General features: G+C 43.5%; 1 protein-coding gene across 1 annotated transcript in view; it reads left to right on the top strand.

The window, feature by feature from the left end:
* Positions 1-23,776, top strand: part of akap6 (A kinase (PRKA) anchor protein 6) — a 154,280-nt gene that overhangs the window by 97,460 nt on the left and 33,044 nt on the right. Inside the window, exons 12-13 of the mRNA XM_030391783.1 lie at positions 4,932-5,078; positions 12,589-12,849. Coding sequence (XP_030247643.1) covers positions 4,932-5,078; positions 12,589-12,849 — 408 coding nt within the window. The remainder of the gene's footprint in view (positions 1-4,931; positions 5,079-12,588; positions 12,850-23,776) is intronic.

The raw sequence follows: 23,776 nt of genomic DNA, 5'->3' as shown, positions 1-23,776 counted from the left end.
TAAAATCTGCTTAAAATATCTGTTTATTGTCGCCACGATCACGGATAGATCCGGTCCACTTCCTGTGACATGTAGCCGGTTCTGTTCGTCACAAAAACCTCTAGAATATCTGCAGGTCTGCTTAAAAAACATCTCGGTTTGATACGACAAGATCGGATGGAAATGTCCGCAGTCGTCCGGCCGGCGGTCGTTCAGCAGCCTTGTTGGTTTTCCTGAATACACTCATGAACTTTTAACATAATGTCCTGGAAATTTATAGACCGATCTAATCGATTAATCGTTAAAATAATAGACGGATTAATCAACCCTGAATATAATTATTAGTTGCAGTTCCTTATGAGATTGATAATTTAAGTAATTGGCGTGTAATGTTATGTGACGTTTTACAAAAAATAATCAATGAAGACGGAGAGGGAGGTCAGCGTGAGGAGGAGGATGAGATGAAGGAGGATTTGAAGATGAGGAGAAGGATAGAAACCCAGCGGAGGAAGAAGAGAGGACACACAGAGGAGACGAGAGGCGATGACGATGATGAGGAGGAGGATGAAGACGCGTCCTTATCGCTCCCCCTCCCCGAACTTTAGCTGCCGCGACGACAGAATCGTTCCGTTACGCAGCCTCCGACAAACTTCTCTCATTTGGAGGATAAGATGAATCTGTGAGAAGAAAAAAACTAATGTTCAAAATGCATTAAATGTTTTTCATGTATGACTGCATTTTTGCTGACATTTCAGCTCCGTGCTCATTAATATGGAGACCAAATTAAACTTATGATTGCTTGTTGATTTTCTCCTCTCTCTCTCTCCTCCCCCTCTCTCTCCCTCTCTTCTCTGTTTTATCAAGCGTTTATCCTCCAGTTTCTCTGTTTATGGAAACCTTTTCAACACATATGTGATGAAATATATAACGTGAAAACATAAAAACACGTCTTTGTGCGGAATTTAGCATCATATTTTAGATTTTTCCTCTTTTTTAATGCATCTTTTCAGACCAGATACGCGTTTTTTAAACTATTACCACATTCATGCTGTGAAATTCCAAATAATTAGAAATATTTTTAGCCTTTTTGGTGGAATATAATTAATAATTACCTGCAATTGTGCCATTCCACCAATTTTCTGTAGTTTTGTGTTTGTAGTAAAGTAGATTTTCAGTGTATTTATGTCTGAATATTCAATATTTACATTACTGATCGCTCCACCTTTGTTTTCTTAATTCAATTGATAATCTTTCCGTCTGTAAAATGTTGCAAAATGAAGTGAAAAATATTCGTAACAATTTCCATAATACCAATTTATTGAACTGCATATTTAAAGTTAAATAAATACATTTTATTAGTGCATTTTTGCACCTACAGCCACATAATAATGGTCAGTATGTTCTGTGCATTAAATCTAATAACAAACATAAATCACCTGCTCGTGTTCGTGCTTCCTGATGCTGGATATCCAACATATGGGACCGAAGCTGCAACTAATTAGTTTAAATTAGTCACAATTGATGTTTTATGGTTTCGGGTCCAGACGCTGAGCTGATGCTCCGATCAACAGAAACTTTTAATGGCTTCGATAAAGAGTCGGCAGATTAACAGAGAGGAGGCGGGAGGTCGAGGTCAGAGCAGAGAGTCCTCTGCAAAACAGAAAACTGAAGCAGAGGAGAGGTGAGAAGGATTATCTCTGTTAAATAAAGCTCAGCGTATCAGCCAGGGCAGCAGAATTTACATTTCTGCAAGCTATGGATGTGTTCAGATTTGGACCAAGTGGAGGCGAATGTACTGGAAGCCACAAACCAGAGTTCAAGGCTGTGTTTCTACATTTATAAGAGGAAACCAACAGATGTTTTCCAGTCGTGTGTGCAGCGACAGTAACAGACATTTTACACCAAAACATATTTTTCTCGTCATAATCTGGTTGTTTTTGAGCCCAAACTCAACCGAACCAAACACAATGTTGTCACATGATAAGACTGAAAATTTAAGCTCAAGAAACCTGAAGCTGAACAAAGTCATCAGCCAACATTAATCAGCGGTTGTATGACAAGAAACAGTGTTTTTATTGTATCATAATAAAACTTAAGGCCGGGAAATGTGAACTAACACATAAAACGATGTTGTTGAAGTTTTTTTTTAAGCCTTTTCCTGATGTCACACTGATCTCTGGTTATATCGACATTGACCATTTAATGAATTCGCCTTTATAAATATGTGATATTTATATTTAACGTCTAACAAGCAGAGGAATCAGGTTTTACTGAATCCAGCCCTAATGAGCACTGATCCTCCTGGAACATCGCTGCGTCACTTTTCAGTCTCTTCTGCAGCAAATCTCTTTTTTAAGGACGCTGAAAAGTTTCATTGTTTCATCTCCTGCGATCCCTCAGAGGTTTGAGAAGATGACTCCCGTAGGTAGAAGAAATGATCGGGGGAAGAACTTTGCTCGGCCTCCCGCTGAGTCTTCACCTTTATGGTTGGCTTTCATAACGTCAGACACAAAGAGGCCGAGCGTCTCTCGTCTGTCACGGCGCCTGAAGCTTCGCGGACACGTTTGCGTTCAGTTATATATCGTAGAGAAGCCTGACGCAGCGATCTGACTTCCTGTCGCCGGGTCGTCGCTCTGCTCGCCGACTTTTGAGCTTCTGAGTGGCGCTCGCATGTTCGCTTCACGTCGTATGGCGTCCCGTCTCGTCTGCGGCGGCGTCCTCTCTCCCTCGCTCTATTTATTTACAGTATTTCCTCTCTTTCTTTCTCCCTCGCTCTCACTCTTTGTCCTCCCTCTCCGTCTCTCTCCGTCCTCAGGCCTGTGTATCTCAGTCCATCCTTGCATGGAGATTGACTTGAGGCGTGAATACATCACAACTAGCCATCCATGCATCCACCCTCCCTCCACCCCTCTCCTCACACCATCACTCCCAGCCTCCCCCCTCCTCCCCCCTCCACCGTCCCATTTCTCCAAGATCCCTCTCTCAGCACTTATCTCAAAGTTCGGATCTCATGCATTTTAATCGGCATGTCTATCTTCCTCTCGCCCTCCTCTCTCCTTCTCTTCTTTGACTTTGGATCAGTGGCATCCTTCAAACAAACAACAACAACAACAACAACAGAACCTCCCCCGCTCCTCCTCCCCCCTCCCCTACGCTTCCCTCCCCCCTCTTTTTAAATCAATATTTGCCATCAGCGAATAAATCGTATAATTTCCTGACTGTTAGACGAGTGCGACGCCGACATATTTACCTTCAACTCGTCTCTCTTTTTTCTGCTGTCGATCCCTCGTTCTGGCGGCGTGGCTATTAGCTAAGTGAAGGGGATGGATGGCCGTGAAGCGCCGAGCGATAGCATCTCCATCAGAATCGGCGACGTTGAAAAATGGCTGCCGCCTCTCTGATGACAGCGCAGCAAAAACACACACACACGCACGCACACACACACATGCATGCATACGTCCTCTCACACACAGAGTCAGAGAAGAGACATTTAAATATTCAAATGGGGCCGGGCGGTAATGATAAACGACAAGGGAAAAGTAGAATCAAGTAGCTATCGATGCAGAAAATGAAAAGAGGAGAAAGAGAAAAGAGTGGAGGAGGTGGTGGAGGAGGAGGAGGAGGAGGAGGGAAATTAAGCAAAAAAGATGGAGGCATCGAAGGAGAGTTACGCTAACAAGCAAAAAAAAGGAGGGAAGAAAGAGGAGATAGATGGAGAGTGATGGCGGGAAAGAAGGATGAATAAAGTGAACGCAAGAGGAGGGTTACAGTAAAGACAAAAGAGATGGAGAAGTGTTGATGAAGAGGATAGAGGGAGAGAAGGAAGTTAAAATTTAGGAAATTAATGGATGGAAGAGGAGAAGGAACTGAGGCCGACAAATATTTTATGAGAAACAATGACAAATTTAAAAAAGAGTGAAGGAAATCAGGTGACAACGATGATGAGTGCAGCACTGGAGAAAAGAAAGAAGTTAAAGAAACAGTTTGGATGTTTTTATTTCTGAAGGTCAAATCTCTCTCTCTCTCCTGGCTCTCAGTGTTTACAGGACAAAATGAACTTTTTATTAAATAAAGCTGAGGATGGGAAGACTGAAGCGTGATGATGATAGGAGGATGCATCCGTTAATTAATACCAACAAACTAAAAAACACACAGAAATCTGTCGTACTGCTGCTTCGCTCCTTGACTGCTGCTTCGCTCCTTGACTGCTGCTTCACTCCTTGACTGCTGCTTCGCTCCCCGACGACGACGACGCTCAAACAACAGCATGAATCACAAGTGAAGAAAACCTTCAGCGGCACTTGGTGCTACAAAATGAAGCATTTCTTTAAAATCTTCTCAAAAAACAAAAAACAAAAAAGGACTCTGCAGTCTGCCGTCGAGTGCCGCCGCCGCCGCCGCTGCGTTTGATTCCCGCTCGTCTGTGGAGCTGCAGAGCTGCGGCACTTTTTACCTTTAAAGTGGTCAAAGCAGGCGAGGCTGCGAGTGAAACACTCCTACGACTGCCTTGAACGTTTCATCATGAGATGAGCTGCAAACAAAAACAGTGGAAAGAGATCTGCTCCTTTCAGAATGAGCGGTTAAAGGAGCGCTCCGCCGAAAAGCTTTCTTTTGAGTATCAAACCCACCTGTAGGCCTGCGACGCCGCCTCCTCTGCGGAGGACGGCAGCTGTAGTTCAACGGTTTCATCGCAGTTTCCAGTGGAGACTCGGAGGCGTAGTGAACATCAGATCAGAACATAAAGAGTCAGAAGAAAGCTGAAGTGAAACACGGTGAAATGTAGAGGAGATATTCAGTCACAAATGTCTCTGACGTTTTCCAGATTGGTCTTAACAGATGCTATGTTGTCTGCATGTTTCAGTAAAAGGCCGCCGTGTCGCTGTACGTTGTGTTTTGTATTTTGTGTGTCTGTCTGAGTGACGACTGTCCGTCTTCCTGCTGTCGTTCTGCAGAGCAGCCACGCCGAGCTGCTGCTGATGGAGAGCAAGAAGACGAGCCTGCTAGGCCGAGCCGAGTCCCTGAAGAGGAGCGCCACCGAGCTGCCCGCCGACTTCCACCGCAAGATACACAACCTGACGCACACGTGGAGACAGCTGGAGGTAACAAACACACACACATGCAGAGACACAACACATGCAGAGACACACAAGCAAGTCGCGGTTGCAGTTTGAGAAATGCCAAACACAGAGATAGTATCTGGAGGATCACGCTAATATTTCTGTTGAGACGAGTGTGTGTGTGTGTCTAATTTTAGGCTAATCAGCGCTGATCTAATCTCAAACATGAAGATGATAATTAATGTCGTCTCAATTAAGGAGCCCTGCTGCCACCGTGGCCTTTTAGCTGTCTGAAGGAACAAAGTGAGACACACAGACAGATAAACAGACACACAGACAGACAGATAAACAGACAGACAGATAAACAGACAGACAGATAAACAGACAGACAGACAGACAGATTTCCTGTTCTCGACACATCTGGTCTGTTTTTAAAAATAAGAAATGAGGAGCCTGGATTAAAACACCTCCTACATCAGGTCTTCGTATCATAAAACCAAAGATCAGCCAGAAAGTTTTTCCTCGCAGATGAAACTCATCAGGAAACAGAAACGCAGAGCGGCGTCTGCTCAGGTTGAGACGGACGCCGCGCTCGATAACCACACAGCTGTTCGTTTCCAATCTGCCTGAAACGCTTCTGCACTGCAGAGTAACGACTGAAGATCTGCGACGTCACCGAAACACAAACTCCCCCGAGCTCAGAGTAAAACAATTCAGACAACCAGGTTTCCTTTCACTCCCGCTGACCTTCAGCTTTCACCTTTCCTGTTTTGAAAGTCAAAATGTCTCCCTCGGTGATGCTCCGGTGCATCAAGCATCGTTTAAAGCTCTGTTTATGGATGTGTCTTAGTGAAATGCATCCTGGGAGTCGTAGTTGACTTCTCCTGGTTTATACCGTTGATTATTTAAAATCAAATAAACATATTTTTGTGGCGTAGTTATAGTTTGCAGTGATGATTCAACCAGAGAGAGGGATCAGGATGTAGAGATGGCCGTGTGCCTTGCTGACGGGCACGTCGGCGGCAGTTGTTCGACTTCACCCGGGCGTGGTGATTAATTCCAGGTCTGCGGAGGCGCTGACAGCTGGCGGCGGCTCGTCAGGAGGCTCAAATGTGACGATGTGACTTTGTTCCTCCGAAAGAAACAAACCGTCTCCCGTCGACCGAGCACACACACACACACACACACACACAGCGAGAACGCCATCTGTGTGTGTGTGTGTGTGTGTGTGTGTGTGTGTAGTGATTACCGCCTCACACACACACACACACACGTTCAAAGTTATTGGAAGTGTGCATGTGTGTGCATTAACATATGTATCAACGTCTCTGAGACAGATTCCATTTTAGAAATTAAACAACAGCAACAGATGACTCTCTCTCTCTCTCTCTCTCTCTCTCTCTCTCTCTCTCTCCCTCTCTCTCTCTCTCTCCCTCTCTCTCTCTCTCCCTCTCTCTCTCTCTCTCTCTCTCTCTCTCTCTCTCGCCCGCTCGCTCGCTCGCTCGGCGTCTCCGTGTGTGTTTCCGCCACAGTAACCAGACTGTGATTAAACTTCTATTACTGACAAAGAGACATTTGGACTCACAATGCCACGCACACACACACGTATCAAAGTTTGTGTGTGTGTGTGTGTGTGTGTGTGTGTCTTCGGGGGGAACAGAGGGATTCTGGGTAGTGATAGAACGAGGCGACGCCACTGAAGCAGACACTCTTTTCTCCTTCATCCTCCACGTCGCTCATATCGACAAAAGTATGTGGACACTCACTTTTAACGGTGAAAAACAGTTTATCCACATCGTTCTCGCCGTATATCAAAGGTCTGTTTGTGTCACTTTACCCATCGCCTCCCTCCCTCCTCCCCCTCCTCCCCCTCCTCCCCCTCCTCCCCCTCCCAACATGGCGTCTGAGTAGCATATTAACGGGCCTATCAGTGCTGGCGTCGGCATCTGCTGCTCTGACACAAATTGGGAATTAACTGGAATTGATGTCCTGCGCCTCGCCTCTGAACTGTCCTGGCCTTATGAAGAATTTATGACACACACACACACACACATACACACACGAGCCGAGCGACGAACAAAATAAAGAGGTTGTAAATTAGCTTTCATCTTTTTCCGTTGTGGGTTTTGGCAGCAGCTTGTCGTGTCTTCGCAGTTGTTCAAGGTCAAACTGTGTGTGAGAGGACGGAGACGCAGATTTTGCTGAAGCCACGACACATCCCGGGGAAAAGACCCCAAATATTCAGATTTAAATGATAAATCTTTTGCAAACATTACAGGGAGAAACGCAGAGAACGACGAGCGCAAAGGTGCGTCGCTCTGCCGGTAAATGAACACTCGAAATGATCTTTTCATCTGCGTGTTCATCGTTTTCCCATCAACGCTCTAAAACGCGGGAGTCACGACCTGATCACCACTTCAACCTGCGGGGAGAAGAGGAGGAGGAGGAGGAGGAGGAGGAGGAGGAGGGAAAACAAATTCTGTTTAATTGAGTCCCTACAAACAACACACCATCTCTCCCTTTGTTTCATTTGCTCTCCTCCTCTCTTTATCTCTCTTATTTGCTAATTTTCTTTTTTCATTTCCAGCCTCTCCCTCCAGATCTTTTTCATTTGCCTCCTCCATTCCCACATTTTCCCTCTCTTACCTTCCTCGCCGTCTCTCATCCCTCCTCTGTTCTCACGTCTAATCTCTCCGTCACATTTCCTCTCCCTCCGTTCAACCTTTTCTTCCTCGTCTTTGTTTTCTTCACAGGTTATTTTCCCTTCTGTCTCTTTTTCGTTCGTCGTTTTCTGAAGCAGGAGAATGAATCTGCATTATTACTCAAAGTTGTAGATCTGAAATTCAAACTGAATTCTCTGTCACAGCTGTCACGATATCAGATTTCAACCACACGATTTTCAACGATATTATCTCAGTAACAATATCGTCTTCTTCCAGTCCAGTCTCCAGGATGTGATGTCAGCATTTAAAGCTTTTGCAAACCGCGGTAACGTCCGAGGTCGACATTTATATGACCGTAGCACATCAGGAACGGGTGGTGCCACAAGATAACAATGCTGCCAAACGGGCGACCAACACCGGATGTTTTTCACAGGAAGTTCGAGCATCTCCAGGCGTTTGTGCCGATCGAAACATCAGATCTTCTCATGGGAAATGTGACCATCTACGTCGTGATCACAAACCTATCAAAGGGATTTTTGTGCCTAAACCTAACCAGGACATTTCCGACCTTCTCCAGGATTTTTTTTTGGTGAACAAAACGGGTGTTTTTCACGGGAAGACAGAACATCTCCAGCCGCGTTACTGGTGATCAAAACCGTCTCTTTCTAGAGGAAGTTCAAGCATCTCCAGGAGTTTTTGTGGCGATCAAAACATCAGATTTTCTCGCAGGAAATCGAACTATCTACGTCGTGATCGCGAAACCAAACCAGTTATTTTAACCCGATCCAAGCAAAGCGTAAACACAGTGTTGTGACGAGAGAGAAACAGAAATTTCAACCTAAACAAACGTAAAGTTTTGACGTAAAGGAGCGTTTATCTTGAACTCAGCTGTCGTTTTGCAGAAAGATACTAAACCGACATTTATTCTGGTGTCTGTCAACCAGCTAGACGTTATTATACTCAACTTTTAGCTGGCCAGTTTTGTTCTTTATACGTTTCTTCCTCATTTGCTGAATAAAAGAATCGGGAGGTTTCGACTGTTTTCTCAAGTTTGAATACATTTTTCAGTGAAACAAAGCGGGAGAGCCCGACACACTGAAACTAACGAACATGAAAGGCAAATGAAGGAAGTCTCTTTACCCGCTGACAACACATGAAAGATGTTAAAGGGAACAAAGAGACAGAAGCTCACACGACAAACAAACACCGGCAATAACAAAAAGTACCGCAAGAAATACACCGAACATAAAAGAAGTCTGAAAACTCTGTAAGTCTTAAAGAGGGACGCGAGTGTCCACACAGAAATAAACACACGACCGCCTGCAGAGGAAAGAAAATGTATCAGAGAACAAAAATTAATGTTGTTTCTTTGTCTTGAAAATGTTCTTTATGTCTGTTGAGTTCCATCCGTCCTCGTATACGCTCCGTCTCTGTTCCTCTCTCTCTCCCAGACTAACAACCGACTCGTATAATCGCCTCTTGAACACACAACTAACTGCACATTTCACCGGTCAGGGGGTCCTATAATCGCCCCTCTTCATCGTCTAATGGGCTGGTTTTACCTGCCACAGCTCGGCTAAAGTAGTGTTTCCACTCAGGAGGGAGAGTCGCTGCTATACCAACGACTCAATGCCTTTTTGTGCAAACACATACATATGCAAATGAGCGACAGGGACCCATGCGGGGCTCGTTCAGGAGCAGCTCTGTGTTCACTGGCGCTCAAAGTTTCTCTTGTTATGGCCACTTGTTAAAGTCATAATGAGAGCTGCACGATGGCTGCTGTCTGAGCCAGACAATAAGAACCATGAATACGATAAGAAACAGTGTGCAGATACGAAACTTTGTGAAAACGAACTGAAACTTTCCTTCTTTTAACTGAATATGAAGTTCGCAGGTCGGTTCAACATCTGGAGGCTAAAACAGAAATACAGAAATATAAGATGAACGTATCTCACTCAGATTCTCAGTGAGAGATACCTGAAGCTCAACGACTGATTGTTGGGCGTGAAGACATCTGATTGGATGTAAAGACACAAGGAAGTTGAGACTGAGAGGACTTTGGATGCAATAATGATAATAAACTAAGAATTCTGTTGTTCCGGCCTCATAAATTCAAATATATTTCCTGGTTTCTTTCCTCCTCTGTGACAGTAAATGGAATTTCGTTGGTTGTGGACAAAACAATGAATTTGAGGACGTCACGTTGGGCTTTGGGAAACTCTGATTGGAAATTTAAAGACCAACCAGTCAATCAATTAATAGAGGAAATAATTGTTGCCTACTTCATTATCTGGCCCGTCGGGTTAGGTTTGCTTTTAGGGGAGTAAAACATCGTCATTGAGAGTTATAAATGCAAAATAACGACACAAACACTTGGTTACCTGAACCAGAGAGAACTCTTAACTACAGCTTGTTCTCCTTACGTTTCTACCTTTCACAATAAAAGTCTTGGATAACAGTGTGCACTGTGTAAATGCTTAAATCCACTAAGATCGTTTCACTGACAGGCCGATGAATAAAATAGCTGACAACATGTTCGCTAAAAGTAAAATATACTGAAGTTCATTTGTGTAAAAAAAACCAACAACCTCTATCCAGAAACAGAGAACTTTATTTTGAAATTTGTTTGAGTGACAGTGCAGGAAGTTCCTGTAACCACCACGTGAAAATGTAAAAGTGAGACCCTTTTATGATCTTTAAAGTGTTTGTCTATGCCAACGATCAACGATTTATTTTAGATCGGAGTCGGCCAAGAAAATTACGATTACAGTCGAACCCCAAACGGTGACAAACAACCTAAAAAACATGATGTAAATATAACATTTTAGTAGATTAATGTTTTAATTTCCTAATTTGTCGAGCTAATGTTTAGTATTCTTTCATTGTGTGAGGAAAATTCTGCATTTGCACCTTTGAAATATGATAAAAATGATTATAAATAAATAAATCTTAAGACTAAACACACACAGATTATAATTAAAACATCACAGAAAAATGCAGCAAACATCAACGCGGTCTGTTCTCTCGTCACAGCGCCGCCTGTCGCCGCCGCCGTCGCCTTGAGCTCGTCGTGGTCGCCAGAGAACAACACAAGATTGTTTGTTCGATACTGATGAGCACTTTTCACACAAACACACAAACACACACTCTCGTCTAAATCCAAGTGGGGAATAGTCTCTCTCAGCCGCTCGCTGTGTCTTACTGTGTGATCAACAGGGGTTGGAAAATTACTCTGCAGCGCTTATTACACACACAAACACACACACACACACACACACACACACACACACACACACACACACACACACACACTGGGAGTGAGGCTCTTGTTATTCGAAGTTGTTCCCATTTGAAACAGTGATTGCTCCTCACCAAACACTCTTTGGGTTTGTATTGTGTCTAAATGATGTTTTGTTTTGGGTGTGAATTTCAGCTCCGTAGGTGAAACTGCTAGAAGCTCTGAATTAGCAGCTGATCTGTTTGCACCTGGAAAATAAAACAGTTTCATCTCTCACAGCTTTGTTCATCAACAACAACAACAACAGAACGCACAACCATGATGACGGCAGCATTAGCAACGTCGAGCTAATCATAGTGACAATACAAACATTAGCGGCGCTGGTGGAGCGAGGAGTGAAGGGCGATCTGGATAAAATCTATCACCAGTTATAAAATGTATAAAGTAACATCCCATCCTAATTTATCTTGCAATTAAAATATTTAACTGTATTTATGATCAGCAGCTTTTTGTATCAGGTCCTAAAACTAAGATAAAACCAATTAAGAACCAGAAAGAAATCGATGAAAACCTAAAGAAATGCTTCATATTAAGGATTTATGAACGTTAACATAACATTTAACAAGGAATTGTTCTAGCTTTAGATCCAGTGTCGGCTAAAAACATAGTTAACTGTTAATAAGTGCATAATTAAAGGAACAGCTTCAGTCATCATGTCCTCCCATACTGATCAATGTCAACATTTCTGGAGCTTCACAGTAAAACGGAGTTCCTGTATTCTCCTGAACAACTAAAAGAGCTGGAGACGTAAAAAAAACAACCAAAACAAACTCTAAAACTTCGCCGAATTAGCTATTAGCACTTCCTGTTTGCAGTAAACCTGTGGAAGTACAGTCAACTATCACTGGATTACTGTGATACTGAAGAAATCTTAAAAACATGATGTTTCTAAGGCAAGTTCTGCACATGGCTTTTTTGGAGGATTCTAAGCAGATTAATGGAGTCATCCTCTCCTCCTCCATGCTGATGGGAAGTCAGTTGAAGTCTCGTAGTCAACAAAACATTAAATGGCTCCATACATACAGATTATCTGCTGTAATCCGAGTCTCCAGAAGCCCAGAGATCACAAACTGATCTGAGAAGATGATATTTACACACTTTTACAAACTGAAATCATCACTGTAGCTGCTGAGCTAAAAACGTTAGCGCACGCCCCGTCTGAAGTGAGTGTACGAGCTCGACCGCACGTCAAACCACATGATAATCTCAATAAGTATTTTATATTACCTGTTAACTAACGCTTATTACAATGACCTCGATATAAACACCTGAATCAGACATCCAGCACAGTGACGTCACCTTCACACCAGAGAAGACGTGTTATAATCAATAAATAAATAACATTGTGATCATGATTACATCTTCAACAGTGACACGACTGACACAGAAGTCTAATGTTCACATCTCCCTCCAGCAGTTTAGAAATTAATACGTGACATCCCCTGTATTGATCCGTATGGTTCTGGAGGTACATGATTAATGGCCGTGTTTGTATTGATTGATATGCTGCTTTGCATGATGCAGTATTGACACAACACGGCGTCCTCACACTAACTCTCCGCCCTCTTGTCCTTTTCTCCCCGTCTTCCAGAAAATCCTCTCTGAGCATTCTGGACCCAGCTCCTCCCAGCGGAACCAGTCGGCCAACATGAACTCCTTGCTGGTCGGCGGTCGAGGCGGCGCCGTGGAGAACCCTCGCTCGGCCCTCTCGCCGCTCACCAACTCGCTGCTGGAGCAGCTGGAGGCTCGTATCAAAGAGCTGAAGGCGTGGCTGCGAGACACCGAGCTGCTCATCTTCAACTCCTGCCTGAGACAGCACAAAGACGCCTCCGAGCAGCTCCAGAGCTTCAAGGTAGGAAGAGCAGCGTTCCAGTTAGCTTAGCACGATGTTAGCAGGAGGTTTTGTAGATGTTTAGCAATAGGACTGTGCAATAAAATGATATGTTTGATTGCAAACTCGTCGAGGACTGATGCTTTGGGATGGCGGCCGACCCGTTCTACAACCCCAAAGCTGGTTTTGGACCCATTGGGACAAAAATAAACTTTTCTTAGAAATAGGACCTTTAGGCTGGATTCACATTGGATACAACACTGTGGCAAAAATGGAGATTTTCCCATTCGTGCTTACCACAGGAGGCTCCACAAAAAACATATAAACTCAGTTTTGTGCACTAGTTTAAAACACGTCTGTGGATGCTGATGATCCCTGCGGACCTGAACACAACAGTCAATTTTGTGTCGCATTAAGTTTCACTTTCACTTCCAACAGAGCGATGATCTGCCTCATCCTGGTTGTTTACTGTTGATTTAAACCATCGATCAGGACAAACAATCAATCACTAGTAGGTCCAGCGTGCTAGTAGCTGAAACACAAAGCAGATACGTCTTTTGGGAAACGTATCAGCAGGGGGGGATCCCAACACATAACACACACGGACCATGGAGTGACACTCCAACACCGTCGCACCAGATTTGGTGTAAATGCAGCCGTAAATAAAAAAAACAAACAAGTTTAGTTGAAGATGGACAAACATCAATGAAACAGAGTCACACAGCATTTTAATTTATGAGATCTTCAGTTTACAAACGACCTGAAGTTGATCCTCCAAACAGAAAACAGAAGACGCTGTATGTTCAGACTTTGTTATAATACTTGAGTTATGAGTTATTATTAGTTAATGTTCATTAGACTGGCATGTCATGTGTGCAGTATTTCAGGAAAATAAAATAAAACATACGTTAATATCGACTCCAGTGTTTCGAGACACAAACGTTCACGTAGTCACTCAACTTTTCTTCTTGAACTTCTTCCATCAAATATGTGACGGAGCTTTAACCAATCAGCATTCAGCTTCTAACAAATGTTCCCTGTCTCCGTGTGTGTGTGTGTGTGTGTGTGTGTGTGTGTGCTTTTGTTGCTAAGTATAGTAATACATCGTCTTAATGAGGCCAGATGAAAGCAGGGCTGTTTTGAAGCGATGGATGTATAGAGGAAACAGCAGTTAGCCTTAAAAGCCACGGGACGCTAACAGGATATTAATCAGCCTACATCACACAGCGAACAGCTAGCTGCGCTGATTAGCCTAGCCCTGCCGTGTGACTGACAACCAGAGACACACACATACACACACACACGGATACACACTGCACACACTGAAATATACATGCAGACACACAAAAGTGCGTTGATTTATATATGTGCCCACACACACACACACACAAACATGCAAATGAGTGACACGTATAGGAATAAATAAATGAGTGCATACAGAATTTATAGACGACTGCTGTGACAAAGGAACACAGACACACACAGACACACAAACACAAGCTGATTATTTCAGTCGCACAACTCCGTGAAGACAAACTGATCCTTCAGATGCTTTTATTTTGAAATCAGAACCCACATTAAAGGTATTAAAACTGATTGTTGTTCCTCGACTCTCGGCTGTGTCTTTGAATCGTTTCTCGGGTCGTACTTTTCTGTAGTCGGCTTCATGTCATGGCTTCAGGAATTGTTTTAAGTTGCTGCTGATAAAAAACGCCCAAACTTCCTGATTATTGTTTCATAATAAAAGCTTTTTACATAACAAATAACAGGAACTATGAAGCATTTAAAGCAAACAAAGGAAGGAAGCGTGTTTCTTCTTCTTAGACCGCCATCATTTAGATTCCTGTTCCACGATACTTGTGCTTAAACTTTTTATCTTTGACTTTTGACGCCTTGGAGTTTATGTACAAGTGTCTTTAACCGTGTTTGGTGTCTACTTTGGTGCCTTTACTGCATTTTGGACTCACCGATTCGCCTGTAGGCACCATGATGGCGGCGACAAGGCCGTCAGCATTTCCTGCAGCTCATGCACATCCTCTGTTCGCCGTGAAGAAGTAGCTTAAATGCTGCAGCAAGCGGAATATGGCTGAAAGAAAACAACCCGACATCGAAATCTACAGCCAACCGCTCCTTTTTGTCATAATGCTTCACCGGTTGGAGAAGATCAGGAAGTACCAACAGTTATAAGATTCCTTGTGATTGACCGCGAACAAAGACGATGGACAAACTTCAAGTTATCAAAAACCACGAGAAGTCTTTCATCCAGTCTTGTGTTATTTCTGTGTGATGTCATCAGTCGTCATGGCGTGACAGTGAGTGAAGTTATGAGCTGGTCAGTGTTGCCATGGACACAACACACACTCACTCACACACACACACACACACACACATGCTGGCCGCCTTAAATGATAAAACTGTGTAGAAACGAGAGTTTCTGTGAAGAAAAGTGAGGCGAGCCGCTCTTACTTTTGATCCTTGTCACAGCTCTCAGTGGGAAGCCATTGATTTCTGGCAGAAAGAGGCCCTGAGCTTCTGGAGAAATGAAGATTGGAAATATTGATAGCCATCATTTGTATGGAGAGAGAAAGAGAGAGGGGGGGGGGAGCTCCATTTTAAGAGAAGTCGGCTCCATCTTGGCGATCATTTGTCTGTTTTTTTGGCGTTCGGACTCGTAAATGGGTTCGATTTCTTGCGCGGCAGCTTATTACTGTACGGCTGTATGAGAAAGCAGCAGGGATCAGCAGAGGTCACACAAATACACCAACATATTTCTAAATGTCACACTGTTGCATCAAGAACCACAATATCTGGTTTCAGAACGATCCGTACTAAACTGTTAAAGGCTCAGTTCACCCAAAACACAGAAATACGTCAGAGGAAGTGATTATTTCGAGGTGACGATGTGTTCATGTGGTTTGATTTGGACACAAAGGAGGTGAAGGGAAGTTACAAAGTAGCTCCAGTGTCTGCTGGGAAACACTTTCACCTCCATCGTGTTGGCGTCAAGGAAGATTGTCCAAAAACAGAAACACGCGGTGAGGAAACACGAGTCCAGGTCCACTTATAAGTTCTCTGCAGCGGCTGAGAATTAATAAAAATCACTCAACAGTCAGATGAGCAGGAATAAGATTTTTCAGGAGGTATTAAGTTAATCTCCACCCCTCCTCCTCCTCCTCCTCCTCCTCCTCCTCCTCCACCTGTCTGGCTGTAACCTGGCTCTTAATTGAATTAGCGCTCCTTTAAGATACGGCGTCAGCCAGACGTTCTCCAGCAGGCCCCGGGCCTCCGATGACTCTCTATTGTGGTGGAGACGCTCTGGGGGCTGGACACACGCAGAATTAATAGACTGAGCCTGACACACACACACACATGAACACACACATTCACACACTCACAAGACACAAGCACACACCTGCTGTAAAGTGTGTGTGTGTGGTGCAGACTGGATATGATTCACACACACCGACGGCTCCGTCTGGAAACTCAAACTTCGCTGGTTTTCTTCGTCGTTTTATCTGAATAAATATTTCTTCAGTTCTCCAGTTTGTCTCAGTTTGAGATAAATCTAAACCTCCTGGGTCCAGAACTTTGGTTCAGTCCACTTCACCAAGTTAATGACTGATTCAGCTGACATCATGAATCAATTCATGTTAAACTGATTTCATAACGTATCGGCTGCAACAGAAGAAGAAGAGATTAATCAGTCAAATATGGACAAAATATAAAAATAAAAGTATTTCAGCACCACTTTGATGAGTTTCCATGAAATGTCACATAAACTTAATACAATTCAATTAAATTTGATGACTTTATTCACACTGTTGCAGCCTTTATTAAATATTCTTTGATCACAACAAGTGTAATAATGAGTTTTTAATGCTGGTTTCATTTTTTTATCCTGGATTTTAAAAAAACAATCATCGAAAACAAACATTTTAAAACCGTTTTTTTGTCCTTTTTGACCTTCCGGAACAAAATGGAGGTGATGACACACACACACACACGCACACACACACACACACACACACACACACACACACACACACACAGATCATGTAGATATCAGTGTGAGCGTCTCTCTTTGCTTCATCTTTCTGTTTCTTGTCCGTCGTCCTCGCTGCGTCTCCATCTCTCTCTTGTTATCCGTCCAGCTGCTCCCTCTCTCTCCCTCCTCTCTCCCCCTCTCTCTCTCCCCTCTCTCCCCTCTCTCCCCCGCTGTTGACAGTAGATGAACCTCCCCCCCCCACTGTTTGTTACCCACGGTCGCCTCATCACTCGGACCCCTCCGGTCCTGCTCTTTGCCCTCTGGGCATCGTTTACAACCCGCCCTCCTCCCTCCGTCAGGTCTATTCCCAGCTCTCCTTCCTCCTGCCGTTTGTAAGATTTGACCCCCCCACAGTTTAAAGCATGAACCTGGCCTTCCTCAGGTATTCATGACCGAGAACCACCCGCCTCCTGTTGTTTATACACCTGACCGTCTCACCTGCCGTCCTCAGAGATGACCTCATTCTGTATTCCATCGATTCTCAGTGACCGGTGACAAATCACATGAACTCCAAATATTGAGCACTACTGCAATTAACCAGTCTGTAGTTCTTCTCTGTTGGCTTTCCGGTGAAGACTTGAGGACAAACTGAGAGGAGGGAATGATAACGACACACAGGGCTGGATGACCAGCTGGTCAGAGTGGGCCACAGCCCAGGACTCCAGAACCCTGAGGGGCCTCAGTCGGGGCACGCGGTTCAGTTTTGCCCCGGGGCCCCCGAGTGGGTTAATCATGCCCTGACACTTCATGGCAGTCGCCTGTAGGTTTGTTGCCGGGACGGAAAACACTGGCAGTAAACGTACACGTGCACGACTGCCAGGACAAATATTTGGCTAATTAAGGCTTGTTCAGATGCATTTCTGCACAGAATACCTGGAACGAATCCCTGAACTCTGACAGCGCAGTCGAAGGTAACGGGGTGGACGATTAATGATAATCCTTTTTGTTTTATTGAGAAAATAACACATGGCAGGTTGGTTTCTGTGTGAATTCATGCTGTCGTCCAGTCAGCTGTGAACATTTGGTTCATATCTGACACAGAACGGAACACAAGACACAGAGAACGATGGACGGAAACACAAAAGACAAGCTTTGATAACGTACGTATATCAAAAGCCGTTTTTAGACAGAGCAGCTAGGTGCCAATCTGCCCGTCCTATTGGCGGCTCGGTCCGCGTTTTTAGACAGAGGGCGGCAAATCAGGGGTCTGCTGTGGTCCGCCGATTTGCCGCCTCGGAGGGTACACTTATTTCCACATCGCCTGCTATCTAAAAACGAGGTGGCAATGTGCCGGCCTCTGCGTGAGGTGGGCGGAGGTGTCGATGACCTGCGCTGTTGTGCGACCCAGGAAAAAAACCAGGAAACAGCTGATCACAGCAGTCAGTCCATCACTTCATCTGCAGACATTAAGATGAACAACTGGACAGCCGCTGAGATCCAGGAGATGCAGCGTCTCCTCGGTCTCTGTAGCTGTTTGGTTGTGTTAGCTTGTTGTTGTGTCCGCAACTAAGAACGGTCGCTGCTTTCAAATTAAAAGCCCCCCGCTAAGAACACAGTTCTAAACTCCAATGGGGTGCAATGTAAAGCTCTTATTTTGAAGTCAACTTCGTTGTCACCGTTCACAGCCCAACTTCGAGCTTCGCGTCACGTCACATGTTTACGCCTACCTCAGAGGTGGCTTTTGGAGAAGGAGGAATATTACGCCTCCGTTCTAGAAAGACAGGCCGGCACATTGCCGTCCTTACCTTGGAGCAAATGTGCCGCCTTTTCTATCTAAAAAGGGCTAAAGATAGGAGACAAACACGACAAGCTGCAAGTATGACAACAAATAAAAAAACTGAAGAGAAATACAACACTGGACTAATTAACAAATGAAACACAGGTGAAGAGGAAACAAGGTAGGAAAATGACAAAGACAGGAAGAAGAAAAGTCAGAACAAGACGAGGATCTTGTTTCTGTTTCTGTTTCTGCTCGTGCACCCGACAGACGCGGGATGTTCGCCGTGACATCTGTGCTCGGTGATATAACTTCTATACGCTCCGGCGTCCACAAACCAACAGCTCCTCCTTTATTGTATATGATCCGGCCCTCCTCTCAGCGTCTCTCTCGCCGGCTAATAGAAGGTGACAGCAAAGGCTCTGATATCGATACCTGCTGCATGATGAGGATTAAAGATCCGCCGACTCCCTGCCAAGAACACAGGCAGCTCAGTGTGTGTGTGCACCTTTTGATTATGCCCATCAGTGTGTCTTTCTTGGTTGTAGCTCTGTTTGTGTTCATTCCTTGGTTTTCTCTGTGTCTGTGTGTGTGTGTAGACTCGTTGGTGGTGTTTTTTTTCCTGAAGAGGTGTTTTCTCGTTAAGAGTTGCTCGTTAGGGGTTGAAGGCGAGCAAACAGGTGAGACGTTGCCGCGGTAACGGCGTCAACAAACAGATCAGACTTTCATCTTCATCTGCTCGGGAGGGAGAAGAAAACACTCGGCTCTTTCATCTGCTAAAGGAGAGGAGACAGAGAGAGAGAGAGGGAGGGAGAGAGAATCAAAACACAGGACGGAGAGACGAAAGAGAAGGGAAAAAAAATCGTGTTCAGAAAAAGAGAGAGAGAAGAGAGACGACGGGTGACAAGGAGGGAGAGATAAGAAGAAGAAGGTCGGGAGTGATGAGAGGGAGGAGATAGAAAGACGGAGCTGAGAAAGAGAAAGGAGGAAACAAACCAGAAGAGAAGAGAAAAAGAAAAGAGAGGGATGAGGTTAAGTGAAGTGTTGAGACTCGATGCTGTAGTTTCAGCTCTGATCTGATATTTAGTCTAATTATGCTCGTGTTCATCTTTAGTTCCTACTGTGTCCCGTCGTATTGTTCAGACAGTGGAAGGAGGCATTCTGTCTGCATTTATGAACAACAACAACAACATCTTCAGGTGTATCTTCTGCAAAATGTAACTTAAATAGCTGCAGTATGTACATAGTTTTCCTACCTAAAGCAGTCTGTCTGCAACACTCACACACCACAGATAAATAAGAAGCAGCCAGAGGTTTAAATCAGTGATCCTGTAGTGCATCATGTGTAATACGAAAGCAATCGCCAGGATAAATGTTAGCTAATTACATTGCAAAAACCACAAATTAGTTCAAACTTCACATGTGTTTCGGTTGAATTTTCTGTGTCTGATGCTCTGGCTAAGTTTAGGCAGAAAACAGTGTGGTTTGGCCTGAAAGATACCCGTGTTAGTCGCCACAAACGCGTCAGGAAACAAGACGCCATCCTGTGAAAAACATCCCATCCTGGTCGCCAAAAACATGGCGGGTAATACGTCATGGTCTCTCGTCAAGAATATCCAAACCACAGATTCAAACTTCAGTCACCTGTTTGTTACCTGAATCTCCTGATGTGAAAGTGAGGCATCCAACATGTGATGCTGAAGTTTTGTGGCACATTTTGCACAAATGTTAATAAGGTACCAACATTAACTGCTAACGTTACATCCTGGCGACTCACAGAAGCCAGAAGGCTAAAAACCTGAAAACTGACGAGATGATTAAAGAGAAGAAAGAAAACCTTTTCTCCAGTTTGGCCTTTTTAATTCTGGATACGTTCTTCTCCTCAGGCTTTAAAGAAAACCCTAAAAACATTTTTAAAAAAGCAATCGCCAGGATAAATGTTAGCTAGTTATGTTGCAAAAACCACAAATAATTAAAAACTTCACGTGTGTTTTGGTTGAATTCTCTGTTTCTTTCCTGTCATAACGCTGAGCTGATGCTCTGGTTAAGTTTAGGCACAAAAACCACTTGGTTAAGGTTAGAAAACTTGTGGTTTTGCCTAAAAGATACCTGTGTTAGTCGCCACAAACGCGGCTGGAAACAAGACGCCATCCTGTGAAAAATATCCCATCCTGGTCGCCAAAAACATGGCTGGTAATACGTCATGGTCTCTCTTCAAGAATTCAAAACACAGTATTAATATGGTACCAACATTAACTGCTAACGTTACATCCTGGCGACTCACAGAAGCCAGAAGGCTAAAAACCTGAAAACTGACAAGATGATTAAAGAGAAGAAAGAAAACCTTTTCTCCAGTTCGGCCTTTTTAATTCTGGATACGTTCTCCTCCTCAGGCTTTAAAGAAAACCCTAAAAACATTTTAAAAAATCAATGAGGTTTGGCCAAATAAACATACTTTGATATTGGACAAAAATACAGATACTGACTTTGTGCCAACGTAGATCATGAGAAGAACAGTTTAAAATGGTTTATTAAGCTTTAGGAAGTAGCAGAACTTCTCAACTAATGAAGGAAAACGTAATCCTCAAATTTGGAAATAAATGGTTTCACTACAAAGCCACGACATTCTGTTATAACTCCTGCAACCTTTGATGGACAAAACCACTGAGGACGAGGCCGGGGACGTACAAGGCCTAACACTCGTTATTACATCCAGGTGTTTTTAAAAACAAACCTTTATTTCAGTCCTGATACGAAGCTAAAAAACAGCCTGGAAGACACGAGAAAGGAGAGAGAGAGAGAGACAAATAGACACGAGAGAGAAAAATCACCATCATCTGCTAAAACAGCAGGAAAAGACGGAGGGACGAAACAGGCGAACGAGACAGGGTGAAAGATGGAGATGGAGACGATAGCAGCGAAGGAGGAGAGAGACTGAAAACTGAAGATGGAGAGAGCGATCAGAAGGAGCAAACAAGAGGGAGACGGAGAGACCGGGGAGGAAAGAGAGAGAGAGAGACGCAGAAAAGAAAGGAAGGAAAAGACGGATGAGAGAAGGAGGTGAAAAGACGAATATGCAGCGAGATGCAGACAGACAGAAGGAGATTGGATTTTATTGATAGCAGCGTTTTAACTCGCCGCGGCGTGTTCGCTCGGCTGCATTAGTGAGAACAGTAAATGCTTTCACTCACAAAGACTTCATATATCCTCCATTTGTTTACCGCTGCTGAATATTTTAAGAGTAAAGCTTTCATCCCTAAAATGCCGCCCGTGTGTCGAGCGGGAGGCGAGAAAAAAAAGGGACTTCAGCTAATAACTTACGATAATCAATAACACCTGATGATGTCAGCGGTGATCCATTTTGACTTTCACAGGATGGCCGCCGAGCGTTTTTGTCACACAGGTGGATTTTTAACAAATGTTTGCTTTAATCAAACACAGAAGCTGCTCAGCTTTCACTTCTTATAGAGTTTAAAGGAAAGATTCCTGCACGTCTGAGCGCCGCGAACCGTTTATTCATCTGCAGCCGGCAGGTAATCGTACTTTACATCAACATATCTGCAGGTAATTAAAAAACTTTATTAATATGAGGCCTTAAAAAGTCATGAATTAGTCTTTAAATTGAATTTATAAGATCTTTATTGCCACAAACACTTTATCTAACTTCATTTATCCAACTTTAATGTTTAAACTGACGTATCTTCAAATGCAAAATCTCCAGAACCGACACTGAAGTCATTAAGTGATAAAGTATTGAAGTTATTTGATAAATTAATTAGAAATCTATCAAAATCTAAATGTAGAAACATGAACACAATATTTTAACACTATAGAACTTGTTGTCACCATGTATAGAACATATTTTATGATATAGAAATACAGTATTCCTGCGTACACTGATGTTTTTAGCTTATCTTGATGCTCAAAACGCAAAATACATTGTGCTTCAAACTCACCATGTTCTGCTACGTACGTCACGTAGCGCAGTGATGTCATCATAACATATTAACCTGTAATCTGCAGGTAATTTACAAAGTCATTAATTAGTCTTCGAGTTAAATTCATGAGCTCTTTATTCATATAATTCTTATCGGGATGTTCTGTCTTCAAATGCTCGAAATGCAAAATACACTTTTATCAAAATATATTACGCTTAAAACTCACCACGTTTTGAAAGTACGTCACGTAGCGCATTGAATTCATTGCCTGCACACAGCGTGATGTGGAGAAAGACTTCAGTCTCAACCTCCTGTTGCAAAAAGAATAAATGCTCGATCTATTATGGTTTTTATTTAGGATCAGTTTGAACAAAATCACGTAAACAACGATCCTCCACGGTCCAATTGGTCCAAAAATCTGAGTTATATCTCTTAAAATGTGTCTGAAAATCATTAAATGTGAGTGTCTGAAACCTGCAGACACTCTTCACATGTGCAGCTATGAACAGCTGGTGTATTATACGTATTAATCCTTTAGTTTTGGTGACGATACTGATTCAACACTATGTCCTTCCTCTTACATGAGCGCCGCCGTGTGACCTCCGACCTCCGACCTTAACGTGAGCCACTCCGCAGAAATCCCAAAAATGGAAACATAAATTTCTCACTTTGGAGTGCAGCTCTCAATTTATCAGAGTACTAAATTGATATTTTTAATGCACCCGGGTTGCCAGGTTTGAGCATAAATGTCACAAACACGGCGGTAAAGTAGAGCGAGAGAGGTCCTGTCTTACTTTATTGTCTGCTTCCATTTTCAATGAATTGCTCTAAAAGCTCTTAACGAATCCGGCCGACTTTCAGAGCCCATTTATATGTGATGTGAAAAAGTGCCGGGCGGGAGACAGATGGATTCTGGGTCAGCGGAGGCAGCGCTGCAAGTTTCAGTCCGGAACGACGTTTGACGTAGTCTCATTAACGAAACGCAGCATTTTATCAACGATGATTCTGATATTTTATAAAGAAGAGGTTGACAACATGAAAACACATGAAGTGTAAGAAATATCATGAGATCTGAGACGAGTGTTTCTATGTGTTGTATCACCTGCTGTCACCAATATTATGATAATCAATTAGATGTTAATTAAAGATGACAACAGCAGCTGTTTCCCATCAATCATCTACAAACATTTATACAACCTTTAAAGAAAGAAAAAAGGGGAGAATCATGTTCGGGATCCGGTTCGTCCT

This window comes from Sparus aurata, chromosome 16 (assembly GCF_900880675.1).
Source record: "Sparus aurata chromosome 16, fSpaAur1.1, whole genome shotgun sequence".
NCBI classification, from domain to species: domain Eukaryota; kingdom Metazoa; phylum Chordata; class Actinopteri; order Spariformes; family Sparidae; genus Sparus; species Sparus aurata.
The sequence above is the reverse complement of the archived record's forward strand: the minus strand, read 5'-3'. Positions and strand labels throughout refer to the sequence as shown.